General features: G+C 48.3%; 1 protein-coding gene across 4 annotated transcripts in view; it reads right to left on the bottom strand.

Moving 5' to 3' along the window:
* Positions 1-23,259, bottom strand: part of LEXM (lymphocyte expansion molecule) — a 33,508-nt gene extending 10,249 nt beyond the window's left edge. For 2 of the 4 annotated variants that reach the window (XR_648509.2, XM_009209157.2), the window contains exons 1-9: positions 22,417-22,569; positions 21,551-21,638; positions 20,944-21,108; positions 20,623-20,745; positions 16,653-16,790; positions 16,395-16,538; positions 14,573-14,734; positions 13,481-13,606; positions 11,394-11,527 (exon numbers count right to left, since the gene is read on the bottom strand). Coding sequence is in view for 3 of the 4 variants with exons in the window: in XM_009209157.2 (XP_009207421.1) it covers positions 11,394-11,527; positions 13,481-13,606; positions 14,573-14,734; positions 16,395-16,538; positions 16,653-16,790; positions 20,623-20,745; positions 20,944-21,108; positions 21,551-21,638; positions 22,417-22,520 (1,184 nt within the window). In the remaining variant the exon portion in view is untranslated. Of the gene's footprint in view, positions 1-11,363; positions 11,528-13,480; positions 13,607-14,572; positions 14,735-16,394; positions 16,539-16,652; positions 16,791-20,622; positions 20,746-20,943; positions 21,109-21,550; positions 21,639-22,416 lie in introns of all 4 variants that reach the window. The other 2 variants (XM_009209158.3, XM_017961749.3) reach the window with 2 other exon arrangements.
* Positions 23,260-25,031: the final 1,772 nt, after the last annotated feature.

Raw genomic sequence — 25,031 nt, 5'->3', positions numbered from 1 at the left:
AGATGGATCTAAAAGGGGAACTCATATTCTGTGTAGTTTATCTCATGCACTCTTGTCCTGATTTGTACCATTTTTTCTGATTATAAAACAATATATGCTTATTTTGAAAAACTCAAACATTTCAACAAGATAGAATATGAAAGAATCTGGTAACCCTGCCCTCCACACATAATCATGGCCAACAGTGTGGTGCTTAGTCCTCCATATTATGCTATCTACACATATGTCAATGGATTTTAAAGTGGGATCATTATTCCTCTATCTTAAAATATATTTATATGTATCTTACTCTTTCAGATGAAGCTTATAATCAATTTATCCAGTTTCCCCCTCTGGCCCCATCAACCTCTTTAGGATTTGACTTAAGATGTGGACATCACTGGGAAGATTTAATATTTTTCCAATATCATGTCTTTTCATCCAGTTATTCAGGCATTCTTTAACATCTGTTAATGAAGATTTCTATTTTTCTTCATTTATGCCTTAAATATACCAAATTAAGTTTATCCCAAATGTATTTTATCATTTGTGTTGCTAATAAGAATGGGATCTTAGTAAAAAGAACCCTCAAAAATAAAATCAAAAAAAAAAAAAGAAGAAAAGAAAGAAAGAAAAGAATGGGATATTGGCCAGGTACAGTGGCTCACCTGTAATCCCAACACTCTGGGAGGCCAAGGCAGGAGGATCACTTGAGCCCAGGAGTTTGAGACCAGCCTGGGCAACACAGTGACACCCCGTCTCTCTACAAAAAATAGAAAAATTAGCCAGGTGTGGTGGCACATGCCTGTAGTCCCAGTTACTCAGGAGGCTGAGGCAGGATGGTCTATTGAGCCTGGGAGGTGGAGGTTACAATGAGCCATGATCGTGCCATTGCAGCCCTGGGTGGCAGAGCAAGACCCTGTCTAAAAGAAAGGATGGGATCCTTTTTTTGCCTCAATTAATTTTCCATTTGTTATGGCTGCAGTATAAGAGGAAAATATTCATTTATGCACTTGTTGCCTGTCTTTGCCTTAGCTTTACAGTTTTAAAATTAACTATCTTGGAATTTTTTAGTAAACACACATATCATTATCAATTGTAATAATGTTGCTCTTCCTTACCAAAGTTTTCTATTTCTTATTTATTTTTCCTGTTTTATTGCTTTTGCTACAACCTCCAAAACAATGTTAAATAATGCCAATGACACAAGCATCCCCATCTTGTTCTTGACTTCATTGAGAAACGTCTAGTTACTCAATGTTTTTGGCCTCCTCTTTCAAAGCCCTCATCCTCCTCAAGCCTCAAAGGACCTGCTATTTCTCCCCCAGTCTCTATATAAAAATATCTGTCTTACTATAGGTTTTTGCTTGGGTCTTTGGCAACAGAGGGTGATTTAAGTAATTATAGTTTCTCTTTCTGGATGTCGTGCATTTTAAGCCTCTGCAAAGAACTTTTTTGTTATATAAATAAGCACAACGGAATTCTGCCAAGGCAGGAGCAGCTGCTAAGGGAAAAGGAAGCTAGCATGTGCAACATGCCTCCAAAACAGCATCAACAGGGGCAGTGTACATTCACCTGTGTCATTCATTCAGTCCTCATAATGGATTCTGAAGGTGATTATTAGTTTACCCTCATTTTTCAGATGAGGGAAGTCTTCTCCGAGCAACTTGCCCCAAGTCACACAGCTAAGTGGCAGACATGGAATTCTAAGCCAGAGTTGGAAATCCTGTAATTCTCACAGGCCTGAGTGTTGGATGTGTTAACAGTGGTGAAGGAGGATGCTGAACACAGGAGAAAGACACATGTCCAGAGGGAGAACACAGATGTCCAGGGGGAGGTCCTATGGGGATGGGGCACCCTTCCCTTCCTTAGAGTCTTTTGCTAAGCAAACAGCATATAGACTGGACTTTGCAAAAGAGCAGCTGGGAGGAGTGGCCCTGCAGGAGTCTGGGCATGGTATTTGCCCTAGCACCCCCAAATCCTCACATGGGTGTTGATAAAAGGACATTGCCCATGAAGGGGAAGGACCAGATTCTAGTGCCAGCTCTGTCACTCACCAACTGTGTGACTTTAGGCAAGTTGTCCTCCTCTTTTCCCCTCTCTGGTCCTGGTTTTAACACCCCTAAAATAAGGCTAACTACCTTGACTAGAAAGGGGAAGAAAATGCTTTTGCACCCCAAAAGTGTTTCATTTCATATGATTTACCATTGAACAAGGCAGATGAATATATGCATTTATCTCTACTTCCTCCTGCAACCCGTTAAAAGTATAAAGGAATTTTTTAAACGTAGACCAACAGGAGAGGGGCTTCAAGATGGCTGACTAGAGGTGCCGAGCACTGGCCTCCTCCACAAAGAAGGACCAAAAGAGCAAGCCCACACGTTGCATATAGCAAATGAGAGAACATGGAATTCAGCATAGAACTTCCGAGGCATGGAAGGAGAAGGAAGCGGAGCAGCTGGCCTGGCCGGGATCAGCTCAGAGCCAGGAAAAAGTCCCCAGTGTGGAGAAAGGGTGAGCAAGAGATCCCCCGTGGTCCACATTCCCCCCACAGGCTCCTGCAATCCTACCCACAGGAGAGCCCTCAGGCCTTGCAGGCCCTGAGACTAATACAGGGAACTTCTGGGGGTCCATGTGACAGCATTGTTCCCAAGAGGGAGTTTGCACTGGTCCCACCTATCCCCTGATACCCAAGCAGTTGCAACACAGCACCATTTTGAAAGCCCAGTCCCCACCAGTCTACATCCTGCTCTGGAGCCCTACAGATCCTGTATCTCCAAATCCCTGGGGCCCTGCTGACATCCCCTCATGTCCACTCAGAGAGCTGCAGTGTTCCAATGCCAGCTGGACCCAGCAGTGCGGACAGGTCCCCAGCATTCTAGCCCATGCAGTGTCCTACACCCTGGGGAATGGGCAGGGCAGTGCACTAAATAAGCTGACCTGGGGCAAAGAAAGCTGAAGTTTGTGCTCCCCAGAGCCTGACAGCTAGCTGCCTGGAACCACTGCCACTAACAGCAACCCTACCTCTTCCAGTGGCAGAGCTGCTGCACACCTGCACACTGTTCCAGGGCCTGAGGACAGGCCCACCCTACCTGAACTCTGGTGCCCAAATGTGCCATCTTGGGGCCTAAGGATCCACCCACCCCACTAGCCACTGCCAGAGCCCATGTACACTGTCAGGGAGCCCTTAGAGAGGCCCACTCTACCTGTAGCCACTGCAACCAGGGCTTGTGCATGTTGTCCAGGGACCTTGGGGTAGACTAATGCACCTACCCACTGCCCATGCATGCATCTCCCAGGGGCCCAGGGACCTGCCTACTCAGCCTGCCATCACCACTGCTGGCACACACACACCACCCGGGAGCCTGGGACTGGCCCCTCTTGCCCACCACTGCCACTGCTGGCACCCACATGAACCACTCAGGGGCTAGAGTAGAAGTGTGGCCCATTGCCACTACTGTCACCACCGATGCCATGCATATCACCCAGGGACCCAAGGACCCACTGGCTCAGGCCACCACTGCCAACACCAGCACCCAAACACACCACCTGGAGGCCTGAGGACCAGCCCACCCAGACCTGCCTCTGTCAGCACTCACATATGTTAACTAGGGGCCCAAGGACTGACATACCCAGCCCACTGTGCCACCACTGGTCCCTGAGGACTAGCCCACCTGGCACCCCCACCTCCAGCAAAGTCTTGCCATAGCCTCTCCTAACAACCACAGCCTAAGCCACTAAGAAACCCAAAGACACCACTGATGCTGATTATAGCTGAAGAAATCATACAGAAACTACATGACTGCATCCACACAGAATCAAAGCCAAAGTACTGTACCCAACCAACACTATATATACATCTACAGGTAAAAGTAATTCCCTGTAAAAGACAGTCATAAACTTGGAAACAGTGACTGTTATACTAGATGCACACATATGAACACAGGGACACAAGAAACATGAACAAGCAAGGAAACATCATACCTCCAAGGAATACAATATTTCTCCAGTAACAGATCCCAAACAAAAGGAAATCTATGAAATGCCTGAAAAATAATTCAAAATAATGATATTTTAAAAATCAATGAGATATAAGAGAAAACAGATAAAAAATACAAAGAAGTCAGGAAAATAATTGATGATCTGAATGATATTCAACAAAAAGATATCACTAAAAAGGAACCAAACAGAAATCCTAGAACTGAACAATTCAATACAGGAAATTAAAAATACAATGAAGAACTTCAACAATACGCTACGTCAAGCAGAAGAAAGAATTTTTGAACTTGAAGACAGGCATCTTGAAATAATCTAGTCAGACAGAAAAAAGAAGAAAAAAATTTACAAGATAAAGAAAGTATATGTAACAGAACACCACAATGGAATAAAATATTCTAATTTTGAGAGTTCCAGAAGGAAAAGAGATTGGAAAAGACATAGAAAACCTATTTAATGAAATAATAGCTGAAAACATCCCAAGTCTTGCAAAAGATATAGACATCCAGATACTGGAAGCCCACAGAACCCCAAATAGATACAATCAAAAGGGCCTTCTCCAAGATACATTACCATCCAACTGTCAAAAGTCAAAGACTGGTCAGGCATAGTGGCTCACGCCTGTAATCCCAGCACTTTGGGAGGCCGAGGCAGGAGGATTGCTCAAGCTCAGGAGTTCAAGACCTGCCTAGGCAACACAGTCAGACCCCATCTCTACAAAAACTAAAAAGTAAAAAAATATATATCTAGGCATGGTGGCACATGCCTATGCTCCCAGCTACTTGGGAGGCTGAGGTGGGAGGATTGCTTGAGCCTGGGAGGTCGAAGCTGCACTGAGCCATGATTGCATGACTACACTCCAGCCTGAGTGACAGAGTGAGACCTTGTCTTTAAAAAAAAAAAAAAGAAATCCAAAACAGCAGAAATCTTACAAGCCAGGAGAGCATAGAATGATTATTCAAAGTACTGAAAGGAAAAAAACAAAAGAAACAAACAAAAAAACTGCCAACCACAAACACTATACCCAGCAAAGCTATCATTCAAAAATGAAGGCAAAATAAATTATTTGCAGCACAAGCAAAAACAGGGAATTATTCACCACTAGACTGGTCCTACAAGAAAAGGTTAAGAGAGTCCCACATCTGGAAGGGAAAGAACAACATCTACAATCATGAAAACATACAAAAGTATTAAACTCTCTGGTAGAGCAAATACACAAATGAGAAAGAGAAAGTAGTCTAACATTATCACTGCAAAAACCCACCAAATTGTAAAAGTAAACAATAAAAGAGGAAGAAAGGAACAAAAGATATATAAAACAATCAGAAAACAACAAAATGACAGGAGTAAGTTCTCGCTTATCAATAACAACTTTGAATGTAAGTGATTTAGATTTCCCAATTAAAAGATATAGGCTGACTGCTGTCTAGAAGACAACTATCTGCTGCCTACAAGAAATTCACTTCACCTGATAAGACACACATAGATTGGAAGTGGTGGGATGGAAAAAATATTGCACAAAAATGGAAACCAAAACAGTGCAGGAGTAGCTGTACTTATATCAGGCAAAATAGACCTTAAGTAAAAAATAAATAAATAAAAAGAGACAAAGAAAGTCATTATGTAATGATAAAGTGATCAATTTATCAAAAGAATATAACAATAGTAAATATATATGTACCAACACCAGAGCACTTAGATATATAAGGCAAATAATATTAGAACTAAAGAGAGAGATAGACCTCAATACAATAATAGCTGTAGACAAGACCCCACTTTCAACACTGGAAAGATTATCCAACAGAGTCAACCAAAAAATATGAGACTTAATCTACACTATAGACCAAATGGACCTAACAGACATTTGCAGAACATTTCATCCAACAGCTACAGAATACACAGTCTTCTCATCAACACATGGAACATTCTCCAGGATAGACCATATGTTAGGCCATGAAACAAGTCACAACAAATTTTTAAAAATCAAAATCATACCAAGTATCTCCTCAGACCACAATAAAATAAAACTAGAAATCAATAACAAGAGGAACTTTGGAAATTGTACAAATAAATGGGAATTAAACAACATGTTCCTGAAAGACCACTTGGTCAAGGAATAAATTAAGAAAGAGGCCAGGCATAGTGTCTCATACCTGGAATCCCAGCACTTTGGAAGACTGAAGTGGGTGGATCACTTGAGCCCAGGAGTTCAAGATCAGTCTGGGAAACATGATGAAATCCTGTCTCTACTAAAAATACAAAAAATTACTTGCGCATGGTGATGTGCACCTGTAGTTTCAGCTACTCAGGAGACTGAGGTGGGAGAATCACCTGAGCCCAGGAAGTTGAGGCTGTAGTGAGCCATGGAAACATAACATACAGCAAAAGCAGTGCTAAGAGGGAAGAAGATTATAGCAATAAATGCCTACATTTAAAAAAGTGGAGGATTTCAAATAAACAACAATGAACCTCAGGGAACTAGAAGGTCAAGAACAAATCAAACCCAAAATTAGTTGAAGGAAAGAAATAAAGATTAGAGCAGAACTAAACAAAATAGAGACTTAAAAAAAAATACAAAGGATCAACAAAACGAAAAGTTGATTTTTTGAAAATATAAAATCAATAAACATCTAGGACTTCTAGTACTATATTAAATAAGAGTGGAACAAGACAAGGATGCCCACTATCACCATTCCTATTTAACACAGTACTGGAAGTCCTAGCCAGAGCTCAGACAAAAGAAAGAAATAAGAGGCATCTAAATTAGAAATGAGGAAGTTATTATAAATTGTCCCCCCTTGCAGGCAACATGATCTTATATAGAGAAAAACCTAAAGACTCCACCAAAAAACTCTTAGAACTGAGAAATAATTCAGTAAAGTTGTCAGAATACAAAATCAACATACAATAATTAGTAGCATTTCTATACACCAGTAACTAGCTGAAAAAGAAATCAAGAAAACAATCCCATTTACAATAGCTGCCAAAAAATATACCTAGAAATAAATGTACCAAGAAAGTGAAAGACCTCTATAATGGAATCAGCAAAACACTGATGAAAGAAATTGAAGAGAACGCAAACAAATGGAAAGATATCCAATGTTCATGAACTGGAAGAATTAATATTGTTAAAATGACCCTACATAGAATGGTATTATTCTGACACCATTCAACAAATGATGTTATAAAAACTGAATATCCATAGGAATGAAACTAGACCCCTTACTATATACAAAAGTCAACTCAAAATTGATTAAAGACTTAAATGTCAGACCCAAAATTGTAAAACTACTAGAATAAAACATAAGGGAAAAACTTTAGGACATTGTTCTAGGCAACAACTTTATGACTAAGACTTCAAAAGCACAAGCAACAAAAACAAAAATACACAAATGGGACTATATTAAACTAAAAAGCTTCTGCACAGCAAAAGAAACAATAGCGTGAAGAGACAATGTATAGAATAGGAGAAAATGTTTGCAAACTATTCATTAGACAGGAAACTTATATCCAGAATATTCAAGGAACTCAACACCAATAATAATAATAATAATCCCGTTTAAAAAGTGGGCAAGGTGGGTGCAGTGGCTCATGCCTATAATCCGAGCACTTTGGGAGGCCAAGGCAGGCGGATCACCTGAGGTCAGGAGTTCAAGACCAGCCTGGCCAACATGGTGAAACCCCGCCTCTACTAAAAATACAAAAATTAGCCAGGGGTGATGGTGTACACCTGTAATCCCAGCTACTCAGGAGGCAGAGGCAAGAGAATCACTTGAACCCAGGAGGTGGAAGTTGCAGTGAGCCAAGATCATGCCACTGCACTTCAGCCTGGGTGACAGAGCGAGACTCCATCGCAAACAAACAAACAAAAAAAGTAGGCAAAGGACATAAGTAGGCATTTCTCAAAAGAAAACATACAAATGCTCAACAGGTATATGAAAAAATGCTTGACATCACAAATCATCAGGGAAATGCAAATCAAAACCCCAGTTGAGGGATATCATCTCACCCTAGTTAAGATGGCTACTATCAAAAGACAAAAAGTAACAAATGCTGGCAAGGATGTGGAGAAAAGGGAGCTCTTACATGCTTTTGGTGGGAATGTAAATTATAACAGCCGTTATGGAAAACAGTATGGAAGTTTCTTTTAAAAACTAAAAATAGGCCAGGCGTGGTGGCTCACATCTGTAATCCCAGCACATTGGGAGGCCAAGGTGGGAGGACAACTTGAAGCCAGGAGTTTGAGACCAGCCTTAGCAACATAGTGAGACCTTGTCTCTACAAAAAATAAAAAATAAAAAAGGAAAAGAAGAGAGAGAAAGAAAGGAAAAAAGGGAAGGAAAGAAGGAAGGAAAGAAGGAAGGAAGGAAGGGAAGGGAAAGGGAGAAAGAGAGACAGAAAGAAAGAGAAAGAAATACAGAAGGAGGGAAGGAAGGAAGGAAGGGAGGAAGGGAGGGAAGGAGGAAGGAAGGAAGGAAGGAGAAAGAAAGAAAGAAAAGAAAGAAGAAAAGAAAAGAGAAGGAAGAGACACAGAGAGAGAGAAAGAAAGAAAGAAAAAGAAAAAGAAAGAAAGAAAGAAAGAGAAAGAAAGAAATAGGGAGGGAGGGGAAAGGAGGGAAGGAAGGAAGGAAAGAAAGAAAGGAAAGAAGGAGAAAGAAAGAAAAAGAAAGAAAGGGAAGACAGGAAGAAAAGAAGAAAGAAAAGAAAAGAAAGAGAGGAAGGAAGGAAGGAGGAAAGAAAGGAAAGAAAGAAAGAAGGCAGAGATAGAGAAAACTGAAAAGACACTAGCAAAGTCAAGCCACAAGAACCTAAGAAAGATCAAGGAATGGGAAGAAAAGGTATCTTAAAAAACAGGTGACGCCAGACATAGAGGATCATGTCAATAATCTCAGTACTTTGGGAGGTCACAGTGGTAGGATAGCCTGAGCCCAAGACAAGCCTGGGCAATATAGTGAGACTCTGTCTCTACAAAAATAAAAATAAAAAGTAGCCAGGCATGGCTGTACACACCTGTACAGCCTACATGTAGTTGCGGCTACATGGGAGACCAAGGTGAGGATTGCTTTGGCTCAGGAGTTCTAGGCTGCTGTGAGCTATGACTGTGCTACTACACTCCCGCCTGGGTAACAGAATAAGATCCTATCTAGACACGACCCCCCGCTGACTCCTCATCCAGCCAGCAGTAGACTGGAGGTTTGGTTTGTGGATAGATTCCAGGGGGCTAGGAGGCGGCGCACAGTGGAATGTAGGCAGACAGGTCCCACAATGAGAAGAGAGCGGGTAGGAGGCAGTCCATACGCTGAATGAGACAGCCCTGTCTCCTTCCTCTAATCACCAGCAACCACAGTTACCCCCACCCAGAACAGAGGATTATTTTCTAGAAAAGCTGAATAGTCCCACAGAAAACACCTAGAGACACTGGCATTTGAGGGTCTCAACAGAAAGACCAGATCCACTGCCAATCACTCGCAGTGACTGACAGGCCCCACCCAGACTCACAGTATTATTTAGTGCTTTCCTCTTCAATATGAACAAACAAGCAAAAGAAAAAAAGAAACTTGGAAGAACTGGAGACAACACAGGGGGCAAAAGAACTTCAGGAAAACTTAATTAACATCCTTAGATAAAAGAACATACTGCAGCCAGGCACAGTGGCTCACACTTGTAATCCCAGCACTTTGGGAGGCTGAGACGGGCAGACTGCTTGAGCTCAGGAGTTCCAGACCAGCCTGGGCAACATGATGAAGCCTGGCCTCTACAAAAAATACAAAAATTAGCCGGGCGTGATGGTGCATGCCTGTAATCCCAGCTACTTGGGAGGCTGAGGCAGGAGAATCGCTTGAGCCTGCGAGGCAGAGGTTGCAGTGAGCCAAGATTGCATCATTGTGCTCCAGGCTGGGAGTCAAGAGTGAGACCTCATCTTAAAAGAAAAAAAAAAGAACATACTGCACACCGCATACATGACACAGAACTGGGTGCTATTAAAAGAAGAAAGAAAAGAGCAATCCACAACAAAAGAACTCTTGGAAACGAAAAAATATGATAGCCAAAATTTTCAAAGTAATAGTAGGGTAGATAAGGGCAAGAAAATTTTACTAGAAAGTAGAACAAAAAGGTAAGATGGAAAATAAGAAAGGAGAGGAAAAAAAAGGTAAGAAAACTAGGGTGCCAAACCAGGGCATCTAACATTCATCTAAAAGAGATACCTGAAAAGCAGCAGAGAGAAACAGAGGAGAGAAAATCGTCAAAGACAAAACTCAAAAGATTCTCTCAGAATAGAAGGTGCTGAGTCTCCAGATGGAGGGAACCCACTAAGTACCCAGCACAAAGGATGAAACAGACCCATGCCAAGACGCATCAGAACAGGAAGTACAAAGAGAAGATCCTGAAAGCTTCCAGGAAGGAAAATGCAGGTCACATACACAGCACGGAAAACCAGAATGGCATAAGACTTCTCAACAACCATATTTGAAGCTAGGAGGCTACGAAAGGCCTGCAAAATTCAGAGGGAAAATTATATCCAACCTAGAATTTTATTTCCAACCAAACTATTGATCAGATATGCAGAAAGGAAAAATAAACTTTTTCAGGCATACATTCTATCAAAAATCTTACCTTCCTTGGCCCTTTCTCAGGAACCCACCAAAACAAGGGGGTAAGTTGAGAAGGAGGAAGACACAGCACAACTTTGATAAAAAATAAAATATTTTTTGAAATTACATTTAAAAGCTGATTTCTCCTGAGAAATCTGGTCCTCAGAATCTGGTCCTCATGTCCTCACCATAATTTCAAAAAAACAAAAAACAAAAAACAAAACTGGATTCTAACGGGCATGTTTGTCAACATTGTAACATTTCTGAAATTGTTATTATATTGCAATTGATGGCCTCTTAGGTCAATAAAATATGGCAGCAGCTAACATTTACAAGCTGTTGTATAGTTTGCCACAGTATTTAATGTACTTTTCCCTTCTTAGGCTTTGCAACCTCCTGAAATGAGTTTTAGCAACCCCCATTATGAACACCAAGAAACAGATTCCACGTGGTGAAGCCACTGAGAGCCGAGACTGGACTGTGTGGGCTCCAAGTGGCAGATTCAGGGTCGATTGAGTACCTTTTCCTTACCAAGGGTTTTCAGCAGATCATTTCATTTGGGTCTCCTCAAATATCTGCTCTTTTGACAGCTGAAGGAAATGAGGCTCAGCGAAGTGATGGAGCATGCCCAACCTCCCATGTCCAGTAAGTGGCAGAGCCAGGATCTGAACGTGAACATCCCTCCACTGCCTCTGCTATTTGGCTGGCATTAGGGGCAGAAGCTGTGTTCCCATGGGAACCAAACATGGGGAGCTACCAACCCACCCCAGAGTAAGAACCCACCACCACCCTCACCCTTTCGCCTGCAGCTCCAGCTGCACTCACTGCATAAGCCTGTCCCGGGCCAGGTCTGAGAGGTAGCGTTTGGATCCACCCAGGAATAGGGACCGGTATCGCTGCCGCCTGTCCTTTGTCTCCATCAGCCAGGTGTTGAGGTAGCGGCCCACACCTACTGGGTTCTACAACAGGGAGAGGATGGCAGGACATTAGCAAGCCTGGCTTGGAGACTGCGTCTCGGCTTCCTCTCCTCCCCTCGGACGCTTCCCTACTCCATCTGCTATGAACTGAATTGTGTCCCCCAAAAAGATATGTTGAGGTCCTAACCCCGAGCAACCACAGTACCTCAGAATGTGACCTTATTTGGAAATAAGGTTGCTACAGACATAATTAGTTAAGATTAAGTCATACTGCAGTAAGGTAGGCCCCTCATCCAATGTGACTGGTGTCCTTTTAAGAAGAGACACACAGGAAGACAGCCATGCCAGGATACAGATTGGAGTGATGACTACAAGCCAAGGAACATCAAGGATTGCTGGCCACCACCAGAAGCTACAAAGAAGCAAGGAAGGATTCTTCTCAATAGGTTTCAGAGGGAGCGCGGACCTGCAGACGCCTTGATTTCAGACTTTTGGCCTCCAGAACTGTCAGAGAATATTTCTGTTGCTTTAAGCCACCTAGTTTGTGGCAGCTCTAGGAAGGGAATACAGCATCCCACCCAGATATCGGGGTCACAGATCTTAGAAGCACCAATAGAGAGGTTGGGAAAGGAGATGTAACTTGCCCAAGGTAACACGGCAAGGGCAGAATAAAGGCAGGACAAGAACCCAGCCATCTGCGGAGCAGTCCTGAGGGGTGGGCTGGGGAGATGTTAGAACCCAGGAGCTAGTCCCGTGCTAAACACAAGTTGCCTCCTACAAGGGAGAAGCCTGTTTCATGAGGCGCCCAGGTTTCGGGGGTACAAGTAGAGGGGCTCTCCCACCCTGTGGGGTGTGGCCAACTGAGCCGCCAGAACCCAGACCTCACATCAGCCCTTCCCACTTCACAGGGGCTGGCTCTGTGGTAGCAGCAGGGTCATCTGGCTCTGGTCTAAACATTTCACTTGGGGGCTCTCAGGTAAAGACTTTCTCCCCTGCAGGGGGTGCAGGCTAGAGGTGGAAAAAGGAAGGATTCAGGGACAACCAGCCGGTCCTCACAAGAATTGGTCACTGGGGTCTGGGCACGCTGAGGACCTTGCCATCGTGTGGGAAGGTAAGGAGGTGAGGTGGCTGACCTGTGCTACTGGAAGTCAGTCAGGACAACAGGCTATCTAATTGGGGGTGGGGGTGGGAATGGCAGGGATTCTTGGGGTGCTGGAAATGAGAGCTGTTAAATGTTCCGGGAGGTAGTTACGGCCATCATGTGGCAATTCATGGAGCTGTGCACTTAGGACTCAGCGCCTTTCTCTATGATTATTAGACTCCAATAAAAGGTGCATTTACAAACTGAAGAGGGGTGGAGTAAGAAACAGAATGAGGTCAAAGCCCAAAGCCAAGAATTTAGCTGGTTTACAAGAACACTAACTAAAGATTACATTGCACACTTGGGGATGGCTGCCTCTGGAGATGAGGAAGAGAGTGGGAAAGGGAAGGGGACAGAAGGGGGCCTTGCTCAGCGAAGGACAGGAAATGCACCAGCTTCACCAGCTGCCCCTGAGGCCCAAGAAAAACACAGAGAATGGAAGGAGGCTTTCTCTGGGAAAATAAGAGAATGGCATGGCTGCAGTGGGATGTTTCTTAGCTCACTGGTTCTCAAAGTGTGGTCCCTGGAATAGCATCATCCCCATCACGTGAACTTGTTGGAAATGCAAATTCCCATGTCCCAACCTAGGCCTATTGTACCAGAAGCTCTGGCATGGGGCCCAGCCATCTGGGTTTGAACAAGTTCTGCAGGTGAGGCTACTATCAGTTCAAGTTTGAGAACCAATGCCTTAGGAAAATAAGACAGTGGGAGTGGACCTCAGGTCCCTTGGGGAAAAGAAAGGGGAGGCATATGGCTCACTCAAAGCATTGGTTACCTGGGGACAAAGAGGCTTTGGTGTTGGCTATAGAGGCAGGAGACAGTTCCCATGTATCCCTCACCCCAGACCCACTCACCCAGCTTCCCATAATCATCTGAGAGGACTTTGCGCCTGACCCCTTGGAGGTCAACAGGAACGGGGGCTGGTTGACGGATTTGCATTTCTTCTCTTGTGGAAGCCAGAAACTGGGGCCAGATGTGGCCTACAAGGAAGGAAGGAAGGCTGAAATCTGAAAAGGCTCTGGCAGTGTCAGCCTGGGCCCAGGGCAGGTGAGGACTCTGGCCAGCTGACTCCATCCATCCAGCAGCCTGGGTCTTGAGCCAAGGATGGTGGAGGTACCCAGCTACCTCTGAGCAAAAGGGCTCTCATGACCCATTCCACCCACTCTAACAAACACCCGTCACAGCCTGATGCCTCTTTTTAGGTGCCCAAGGGTCTTCATTGTCTGGTGAGGCCCAGAGAGCTGAAGACCCTATTTCTGAGGAAGGAGACCACACCACACCACACCACTCCAAGTTCCAAGCAGACTTGGAGCCAGATGAGCTGGGTTCCAATCCCAGCCCCTCTCACCCTTGCTGGGGGAGCTTGGCCAATCCCTTTCCAGGTCTGGGCTTCAGTTTCCTTTAGTGAAATGCAAATGATAATTCCTACCTCAGACGGGCTGTAAAATGCCTAGCAGGGGCAGACCCTGCTTTGGGGGCCTGCTCAGACCCCCAGAGCACTGCTTTAACACCAGGGCCCAGCACACCACTCCCTTGGGTGGAGCAGGTGGGCAGGCCCTCCAGTGGGTAGACTGTACTCTGCCCTGCTCCAGTTTCCCCTGCCCATCCTCCAACACTCTGAGGCCAGAGGAGGGAGGCACAGGGGGAAGGTTGGCATTGGCTGGGTGATTCCTGGGTACCAGGCACCATGCTGTAGGCTCCGAGTACAGGGCCCCAGCTAATTCTCACAACCACTTCTCCATCTTCATAGGACAGGGGTGTAAACCGAGGCCCAAACAAGGTCTCACCTAAAATGTCCCAACGTGCAGGACCGGGATTGGAAACCAAGTCAGTCTGATCCCAAGACTGAGTTATTCCCCATGAAATAAGGCACACTACCCCATGCCCAGCCCCGGAAGGAGAGCTGCCCTCCGAGAGAGGAAGGCCAGCCACAGGAGCGAACTCACCAGCGTGCGGGGGCACTGGCTGAGGGTGGCCCAGTAAATCCTCTCTGTAGGGGTTTTGGGGTTGCGGGGAAGTTTAGAAAAAACCCCATGCTTCTTGTTGTGACGTGAGTTAAGTTCTTCTACGAAGCTCTTGAAATTCATCAGTTCCCTGGGCTTTTTTTTCTGAGAAAAGGAGAGTAAAAGCAATCTGTTACACCAGGAAAATCAGAGCTCCTTTCTCAACCCTCCCCCGCAACCAGAGAAAAGCATTGGGGCATCACTTACTATCCTGCTGTGCAGACATCCCGGAGGTCAGGCCAGCCTCGAGGCCCCCCTGACCTGGGCTGGTGGACATAGTCTTCCCCCAATCAGCAGGTTGGGGCGATGTTAGTCTCTTGCACCATGCACCTGCCACACCCTACTGCCCAGCTCCTTTTCATCCATTTCTTCTTTCTTTCATTTGTTGGACATGTATTGAGTCTGGCACCGTTCTAAGCAGGAACGATGTCTTAAATATTTAAAACCAGAGTGACTGGAGGAGCACAGAGGATTTGGGGGGCAGTGAAACTATTCTGTATGATACTAAAATGGTAGCTGCATGTCACGCATTTGTCGAAACCCACAGGATGTCCACCACGTGAGTGAATCCTAAGGTGTGCCACGGACTTGCAGCGATAATGATGTATCAGTGTAGGTTCTTCAACTGCAGCAAACGGACCAGGCTGCTGTGGGATGTTGATGGTGGGGGAGGCTGTGCGTGGTATGGGGAGGGCAGTGGGTACATGGGAACTCCTTATACTTTCCACTCAATTTTGCTGTGAACCTGAAACTGATCTTAAAAAAAAAAAAAAAAAAAAAAAATTCTAACAAACAAAAGCAAACAGCGTGGCCTGGGCACTGGCCAGTCAGAATGGGCACTGGCCACAGTGCCTGAGGAGGGTCCCTTGACCCCTGCCATAGCTGGTCATGGGGAGGTCTGGGGGGCTCCAGGGAGCAGCCAGGTCGAAGGCTGAGAGCTCAGTGGCTACCTGCCAGCTGGTCCTGAGGTCCTTCTACATTAACCTCCACCCTCCTAAGCGCTCCTGAGCTCTGCCATAGCACTCATTGCCTGCTCACACTCGAGAATTTTTTTCTTATTCATTGATGACTGAGTTTCTTTCCCCACTAGAATGTAAGTTCCACAAGGGCTGCTTTCCCCTGCACCTCGCCTACTACCTGACTTAATCACACCCACTGCGAGAATGTGCAATGGAGACAAGATAAACAAGCAACTAGACAAAACTTAATTCCAGTGGCCACGAGCACAAAGCAAGTGCACTGTGAGATCACATCACAGGGACTTGACAGGGGTGGGAAAGGAGGCCATCAAGATAAAATTCTACCTCAATTTCCCCTCCTGGGCCTCCTGTTCTCTGCTTTGTTAACAGCACTGGCACTGACCCAGCCAGCTTGGTCTATAATGCCTGCCGTTTCCAAAATAGGAGGACGCCCCCACCTTGTGCCATCAAGGTTCCTCATGACCAAGCTCCCCTGGCACTGTGGGCCATCTTCACCTCCTGGGCACTTCATGCCAGTGCAGAGGAGATTGCTGGCAGTGAAGTCAGACAGATGTCCTTGGGTTCAAATCCCAGCTCTGTTCCTTCCGGCTGGGTGGCCAGCCTCAGTTTTCCCTGCCTAACATGGGAAGCCAGATCTGGCCCTGGCTGTGAGAGTGAAGTGAGGGGGTGTGGGGACGGCCCGATGTAGAGCCTGGCGCACAAGCTGGTGTTCCTGGTGCTGAGTAGTGAGGCCTGTCATCCTGCAGAGGCATGGACTAACACCCTCCACCATCCCAGGTACACACCTGCATGGAGTAGTGCCCATAAGGCAGTGGCTTGCTCCGATCACCAGAAAAAGTGTCATAGGGGCCGCGGGTGCCGACGGATCGTGCCACGTATGTCTCAAGGTCACTTTTGAAGGAGTAGGTGCCGGGTCCCAGACCACTCCCCTAGAGCACAGCAGAGTTGATGAGGCCTGCAGGAGAGCTCAGCTTCCCCCTCTGCCCTGGGAGTGCCCCTGCAGGACGGGAAGGCAGGCAAGGCCTGGCCAGCCAAGGGGGTACCTGATGAGGCCGGGGGTCCGGCTTGTTGCTCATCCTGCACATGAGGCCCTCGGAATGGGACCGGTTCCAGGCATTCTCCTCCAGCTTGGTGTATGGGTTGCCCTTCTCCCCATAATTTCCAGGGCCTGGATAGTAGTTCTGTGGGGCAGGGGTGGGGGCATAGAGGCTGTCAGAACCACTCCTTGTGCCTGAGGAACAAACACCTGAGATTGCCATCCCCAAGAAGGGAATGGGATTTTCAGGGTGCCCGCTTGCTACCCGCCCTCCGACACACAGCATTGTTTCCCGTGAGCGTTCACCACTGCTCACACCTTCACCTCCAAGTTCAGCCTCTTCCCCGGGGCTCCACTGGCCTGACCAAGTTATATCTCACTGTTTCCGCCTTACATCGCACATTTTGGCCAACATAGTGGACTTCTTGCTGCTTCTCAAGCACATGCCATTCTGCCCAACCTTCTTCCCTCATTGGCTCATGCTGTAACCACCACCCGGAATGCCCTTCCTGCCCTCTTTGCCTTGGACAGTTCTACTGCTTCTGCAAAGCCAGCTCAAATGTCATCTCTCCTGGGAATGAAGGCTTCCTCCCGCTACCACCTGAGATAGTTGCCTGCTTCAGTGGATTCGGCAATTCCAACCTTCACACCCCTGCACCACAGCCCTGCGTGATATGAGGGCTTTCTCAATGTGCTGTGAACAGCGCTGTGACAGGGAAGGAGTCCCATTCTGGGTTCAGATCCTGGCTCTGCTGCCTCCTAGCTGAGTGACCTTGGGCCTTCTGAGTCTCATGGTCCATACTGGTACCATGGGATAGGAATACTTTCTTCCAGGTAATGGCGATGAAGTTAAATACTGTCTGCAAGCAAGGGAAGGAGGTTGGGCGGAATGGCATGTGCTTGGAGAGCAGTGAGGGGCCCACCATGTCAGAGTGTGGGACGCAGGGAAGAGGCAGTGAGACATAGCATGGACGGGCCAGTAGGGCCCTGGAGAAGAGGCTGAACTTGGAAGTGAAGGTATGAGCAGTAGTGGAGGCTCACGGGCAACAGTGGCTGGCACAGAGTGGACACTGACACACGATAGGGTGGGGTGGCTGAATGTCTTGAGGGGCAGGAGGAGAGGTTAGGAACTGGTTGGAATGACCGTCTGGGACCTGGGCTGCCAGGGTCAGAAGGGTGATTTTGTAGGCCGAGTGAAGAGAGCAGTCCACCTGGCAGAATGCTTTCTGCTGCTCTGCACCTTTTAGCCACGTGGGGTCACTGCTGCTCCATAGATGGCTCGGCTGTGCCCTACCTCTGAGCCTGGAACCTGGCCCTGGGGAAACAGGATGGGGCGGGGAGGGCAGGGACCTCTGCATGAGGAGTCAGGTCACTGACGGCATCAGATTTGTTTGCTCCCAGAGGAATGGGACTACATGTCTCCTTCCCGGGTTCCCATGTATGTTCTGGAGAAAGCCCCCGAAGATAGCTGGATCCCGGAATGGTGTGTTAGGTGCTTCACAAGCCTTAACATCTTGGTCCTGGCAGTGACTGGGGGAGACCAAGTTAGCACCATCCACAATTAACACATGGGGAAACTGAGTCTCAGAGAGGCAAACTGTGTGTGTCAGGTCCCACCTCCAGAAAGAGACAGCATGAGAGTTTCAGTTCCAAAATCCATAACCTTTCTGAGCCTCTACTGTTTGCCGGGCTCTGTGGAAAGCACTGGGGTGGGTGGGCAGTGAGCACCACAGGACCTGGGAGACTTTGAAGATGAGGGTTATACCAAGGGTGAAAATGGCCCTGCTCCTGGAGCCCAGAGGCAAGCCCAGCACTGGGCACTTTGTCAAGATAATCCCATTTCTTCCTTAAAACCTTCGGGTTCAGAGGTTCAGCATTACACTTGGGCTGATGGGAAAGTCTATAGTTTTAACTAGAATGTTATGTTGTCTGAGCTTTGGGGATTCAAACAGGAATGATTAATTGAAGAGGGGGAGTGTGGAAATGAATGAATCATCACTTCTAAGTTTTGTTTTGTTTTTTTTTCAGGCTGGACTTTGAAAAATGAGAAGGATCCCCAAAAGACAGGTATGAGGGAAGGTGGGAAGGTCCCCCACTCAAAAAGAGCAAAGGCAGGAAGGAAATAGAGTCATGCTTGTCCCCCTAGCTCCCCTGCCATCAGCTCGGCTGAGTTCCCACACCCAGGCCCTGGCCTCCAAAGAGACGCAGGGAGCAAAGTCCAAGAACTATAGGGGCCAAGCCTGTGGATGAAATGCAAGGTAGATGTTGGACACCTGGGATTCAAAAGCCTGCTTCTGCCAGTTGATAGCTTCATGACCTTGGGCAGTAGGTTACTTAACCAATCTGTACTCCATTTTTCTCATCTGTAGAATGGACATAATCATAGGGTTGTCCTAAATATGAAATTAATTAGTATGTGGTAAGTGCTATGCTACATGTCCACTATTATTACTTTAGATTGGATGGTAATGACATTTTCAAATGCTCCAGGTATTCCCTCTCCCTAAGTTACAGTTACAGCTTCTGCACCTGAAGATGCATCTGCTCATCCCCAGACCGTGTCAGGAGTAATTTCCAGCCTTCATAGAAGCATTCCCAGTGGCGAGGTGTAGGAGAAAGAGCCTGGCTCTGGGGTTGGACATTCCCATGTCTGCATCCCAGCTTGCCCACTTGGCAGCTGTGTATCCTGGGGCAATTTGCTTATCTTCTCTGAGCCTCCAGGGCCTCATCTGGAGTGGTTGCAAAGAATTAGAGAGAATGTTTTGGAGCACCTGATACTCAGGATGCATGCACTTATTCAGTCCACAAATACTTATTGTGTGCTTGTGTGTGCCAGGCACTGCTAGAACCTCAGAATGCTGCAGTGCAGGAACCAGGCCGACGTGGTCTGCCCTCAGGGGCTGCTGTCCAGTGGGGAAGGGACGCTAAACACACAACCACAGTGGAGACTCCTAGGAAGGAAGACACCACCTAGTGGGGCCGAGGGAGGCTTCTGGAAGCTGAGAGCCGCGGGATGAGTAGGTGTGCCCAAGGAGAAGAGGCTGCCAAGGGAGGAAGGGCATTCCTAGCAGAGGGAACAGCAGGGGCAAACCACGTGAAAGAGCATGGCCCATGTGAGGGGCTGGGAGAAGGATAACAGAGTGTCCAGCACAGAGAGGTCGAGGCCAACAAACTGCAGCCCTGACTCCCTCAGTAGGGGGTGACTCCTGCCTTCTCCCTCATGCCCTTACTGAGTGTCAGCCTCACTCAGTGTCCTCCTGATGGGATCATCATCCCCTGGCGCTGCCACCCCCACCTCTCAGCACCATCGCCTCCTCCAAATCCTGGCCCTCACGAGGGTATTCCTCTAAAAAGGTAAATCAGGTCCTCCTCCTGTCAAAGCCCTCCACTGCCCTCTGGCAGCACCTGGAATAACACCAAGGCCCCACCTTGGCTGCAGGGTCCTCATGACCCAGCCCTCTGCCCTCTTGCTTGCCTCCTCTCTCCCTCAGCCAGTGCCCTCTGGCCACACTGGCCTCCGGCCTGCCGGTCTGATTCCACAAGCATGTTCCCACCTCTAGGCCTCAGCCTCTGCTGCTCCCAGTGCCTGGAATGCTCTACCAGACATTGCAAGTCTCCATTGCTCATGACCTGTAGGTTTGCTCAAATGTCACTCCTCCCAGAGCACGACTACGCTCTGTCAATTGCACCCCCATCACTGCCTGTCCCTTCCCTGTCTAATTTGTGCTCATAGCCCTGCTTATATATGTATTACACTTCCTTTTTTGTACTACTGTTTCTACTGCTAGGACATCTACTTCATGAGAGCAGGGACCTTGTCTTCATCACTGCTAGATCCCCAAGGCCTAGGACAGTGTATGCCACTTAGGAGGTGCTTAATCCTTATTCCTGGCTGGTCGGATGGATACATAAGTGAATGAATTTGTTGAGCACCCAATGTATGCCAGGCTCGGGACTCCAGAGATGAGAACACCTACCCCAATGAGTCCTCGGAAGCGAACCTCCCCAGAGCTGAGCAGCCCCCGGGTGCTACACGGTTTCTGCTGCAGCTGTTCTAAGAAGTCTTTGACATTGTAGGAGCCGGGCCCCAGCTTTTGCTCCTATGCCAAGAGAAGAGAGAAAATGAAAGCCTTAAACCTGGGAAAGTCCACACAGGAAAAAGCCCAAGGCATGATGATATTCCTTAAAGGGTAATCTCCATCTGGCCTTGGAAGGACACTGAAGGCCACACGGAGCAGCCGCAGTGGACAGGAAGACCCGGCACCAGAGAGGGAGAGGCATGGCCCCAGAGGCCTCACCTGCAGCCGCTTCTCTTTCATGATGGCCTGGTACTTGAAGTGGGGTAGCTGGGTCAGCCGCGTGGCTTCCTGGGCCTTGGCCCAGCCTGTGTCCACCTCCTTCATCAGCTTATTCTTGCTGAAGCAGGTCTCCTTTGAGCTGTAAGTCCCTGGGCCTATGTGGGACTGAGTCAGAGTGTGGTCAGAGCTGTGACAGCCACGCCCGCCCCGTCCACCCACAGAACAGGCCCTCACCAAGCCACCACCCTGACCCGGAGGAAGGGAGTAGGCAATCCCCCCTGTGGCTCCCACCCTCAGCACCAAGGCTGGCATCAACAGGCTTGGCACTCAAGGTGCAATCACGACATCCTCTATCACTGCCCCTCACACTGCAGGGAGGTATAATAGCGCCTTCAAGAGCCCAGAAGTAGTCAGTGCACAAGCTGGAAGTGGTGCAGTCCCTCGTTTATCAAACATACTGGAAGCCCCCACGGTGGGCCCAGCTCCGTGCCGGAAGACGGTAGAAGGTACGCCCCTTCTACAGCTCAGCTCATCCACCACAGTAGGCAGCTCTAAGGGGCGGCGCTCAGGCCTTGTGGGAGGAGTCAGGGAAGCTGTGCAAACTCACCACTTGGGTAGAATAACGCATGGAGTATGGGGCCTCAGTGAAGGTGCTGAACTTCTTCCAGTTGGGATAAACAGCAGAGATGTCAAACCTAGGGAGGGACGGTGGCCCAGTGAGAGCCCCGTGCCTGGCACCCGGCCCTGGCGTGGGCAGTTCTGGAGCATGGGGGAGTTGGCTGCCCAGGAAGGTGACTTTGGAGCAAGCTCATGAAAGAAAAGCAGTGGAGTTGCAGTGGCTTCGAATGTTCCAGGCTGCTCTCGCCCCACCCCACCCGTCAGCTCCTCCTCCCAGCTTCATTTTTCTCCACAGTCCTTATCAATACCCAACGTTTTACAGATATACATACTTTTGTTTATTATTCACCCACACCCCTCACAGAAAAGAGCAAACTCCGTGAGTACAGGGGTTTGCTGTTGTGTTCACTGCTGTAGCCCCAGATCCTAGAACTGTGCCTGGAACATAGTAGGTTAGAGAGAGAAAGAGACAGAGTGGAATATGAATGAATGGAAGACAGACACCTGGGCTGAAATCTCACTTATCACTTCTGAGCTGAGTGGCCTACTATGGACCAGGCCATGTTACCTCTCTAAACCTGGCACATAGTAGGTGCTCTTGAATGGTTTTAAAGAACTCACTTAGAAGCTAAAAGAACCCTGGGCAGGAAAGAGCAGTAAGTATGAGGGGGAGAGAAAGCCCAGCCCCTCCTCATTGCCGCCCCCCCCCCCCCCCCCCCCCCCGGCTCCCCCCCCTGCCAGGCTCAGCCGGGTGTGTAGGTGGACACCCTCTCTCCCGAGGCCAAGGGTGGCTTCGGGGTGGGCAGCAGCTGCCTTGGACCATGGGCATGAGCCCAGGACGCAAATGGGCCCCACCTGTGGCTCTGCACCCCGAAGGGCGCCCCGGTGAACCATTTAGTGGCCATGGAGCCGGCGCGGTTCCAGCCACGAGCTCCGGCGGCATCCTGGCCTTCCCTCATGGCAGGCCTGCGCGCCGACCGCCTCCGCTGCTGCCACGGCAACGTGGGCCTTGTGATGCGCCCCGGAGCTGTGGGCTGCGCCCTCGCCCACGTGGCGCCCCCACCGGCGTGCGCACGTAGCGGGCTGATTTTTCCCTTGTCCATGCACATTTTCAGGGTCCTTCCCTGGCCCCTGCAGATATAATGGCCCTTCTTGTATTTACTATGGATGCCAGTGGGTGGGGTCTTACAGCCATTTGTTGAGCAAGTATTTCTGATTTTTGGCTTTATCCCAGAGCCCTGCATGGAGCCTGCCTAGGCTCAGAAAGAACCTTTTAATGTTCACCTTGTGCTGATGGGAAACAGGCCCACAGAGAGGGCAGACTTGGGCAAATGACATCCCAGCTCCTTCTCCATTTCGGGAGTCAGGGGAGCCGAAGTAAGGGGGAAAGGGCAAGGAAAGCCAGAGGGTGGAGGGCTGGGCAAGGCTGCAGGGGCAGTCAGGATTCAATCGGCCCCTAGACGTCCCTGGCACCCACTCTGGGCAAACACCATGCAGAATGCCTGGGACCCAGATGTGGTCCTTGCCCTGAAAATAATGGGGGAAGCAATGACCACATACTATGGTCAGGTCCATGAGAGAGGGAGGCCTCTGACCCAGCCCGTGGGTAGGTAGGTCAGGGAAGACTTCCTGGAGGAGGAGAATTCCAAACTCAACATTGAAGCATATGGATGACTTTCTTTTTTTTGTTTGTTTGGTTTTTTTGAGATGGAGTCTGGCTCTGTCTCCCAGGCTGGAGTGCAGTGGCGCGATCTTGGCTCACTGCAAGCTCCACCTCCCAGGTTCAGGCCATTCTCCTGCCTCAGCTTCCCAAGCAGCTGGGACTACAGGTGCCTGCCACCACATCCGGCTAATTTTTTTGTATTTTTAGTAGAGACGGGGTTTCACAGTGTTAGTCAGGATGGTCTCGATCTCCTGACCTCGTGATCCGCCCGCCTCGGCCTCCCAAAGTGCTGGAATTACAGGCGTGAGCCACCGCGCCCGGCCCATATGGATGACTTTCTAAGTAAAGAAAGGAATTGAGGGTATGGACCCCACCCAGGGCATAGTCAGTTCTCTCTTCCCTCCTTCCTTACCCCCCAACCAGTGCTCCACAGCCATGCTCTGAGATTGTCTAATTTCTCCCATGATGGCCTGTGATCTTCCCAAGGGTCTTAGGCCCAAAGGTAGGGCAGAGATTCATATCCCATTCCATGGTGACAGGATTGAAGCCAGAGAGGTGTAGGTTGTACCAGAGGTCCTGCTTCCAGCCCATGGTGAAGCTGGACCAGAGGCACAGTGGGTCTTCTGCCAGGCCCCACCCAATGCCCTTCTGACATCCCAAGCTAGTATTTAAATAAGAAGTGCGGCTCCCCAGCACAGCTGAGAGCTGGACTCTTGGGCTCCAGGCCTGGCGGGCACATGGCCACCACTGGCAGAGCATCTGCACTGCACCACTGAGCTGAGGGTCAGAGGTGGCAGGCCTCAGGAACATGCACAGAACGGAGAGCCTGGGTCATCTAAGCAGACTCTGCCCTTCCCAGCTGTGGGAACTTGAGCAAGTCACTTCTTTCTCTGAGTCACAGCATTATCGGTTTCATTCTATAAAATGAAAGTAATCATCTCTATCGCCCAGGCTGCTGTGAGGATGAAATGACCTGATTTAGGTAATACTCTTGGCACACAGCAGGCGCTCAATTGGAGGTCATTCCCAGCCCTTGGTTAGGGACCTTTACAGATGCCTGAGGACAGACACTTGTCTCATTTCCTCCTGGTGCAGCATCTAGCACATAGTAAATGTTCAGGAAATATTTGCTGAATGACAAGGGAATGAATACATGCATCTAGTCCAGCTACCCAATAACACATAAATCCTCAAAGACACATTTAAATCTGGCTCTGCCACTTCCTGGGTGCTGACCTTGGGCAAGTTACCCTTGCCAACTTCAATTTCCTCTTCTGTGACATGGATCTATGACTGTAGCTTCCTGGAAAGGCTGTTTTGAGGTGTCGGTGAGGTGTGGATGTGCACACTCTCCAGTCCTGTGCACTTCAGCCAGCCCGGGGTCTGCTCGGGTATTCTCAGGGTGGCCCAGACATGCCTGCAGCTACATTGCTGCTTCTCTTCTGGCCTGAGCCCCATGGCTCCAGGACCCATGGAGGAATGACGAAAGGCTATAAGCCAAGGTCCACTGGGCCGGGAGTCCTGGCTGCCAGGAAGGCCAGAACGGGCCAAGTGAGTCAGCTCTGCAGCAAGGCCGTCTGCTCTGGTCAGCCCAAAGTTTCCCATCACAGCAGCTTCCTTGTCTAGCACCTCACCCATTTTCTTTTATAGGCACCATTGCACCCTCATTGTACACAAGAGGAAACTAAGGCTCAGATGGGGAGAATAACTTGCCCTGGTCACATCTCATCAGGCATAGGGTCACACCATGAATATGGGACTCATAAGGACATTTGAGAGCTCCCTAGCTGCAAGACTGTCTAACCCG

This window comes from Papio anubis, chromosome 1, assembly GCF_008728515.1.
Source record: "Papio anubis isolate 15944 chromosome 1, Panubis1.0, whole genome shotgun sequence".
In the NCBI taxonomy this organism is placed as follows: domain Eukaryota; kingdom Metazoa; phylum Chordata; class Mammalia; order Primates; family Cercopithecidae; genus Papio; species Papio anubis.
This window is presented reverse-complemented; position numbering and strand designations above follow the sequence as displayed.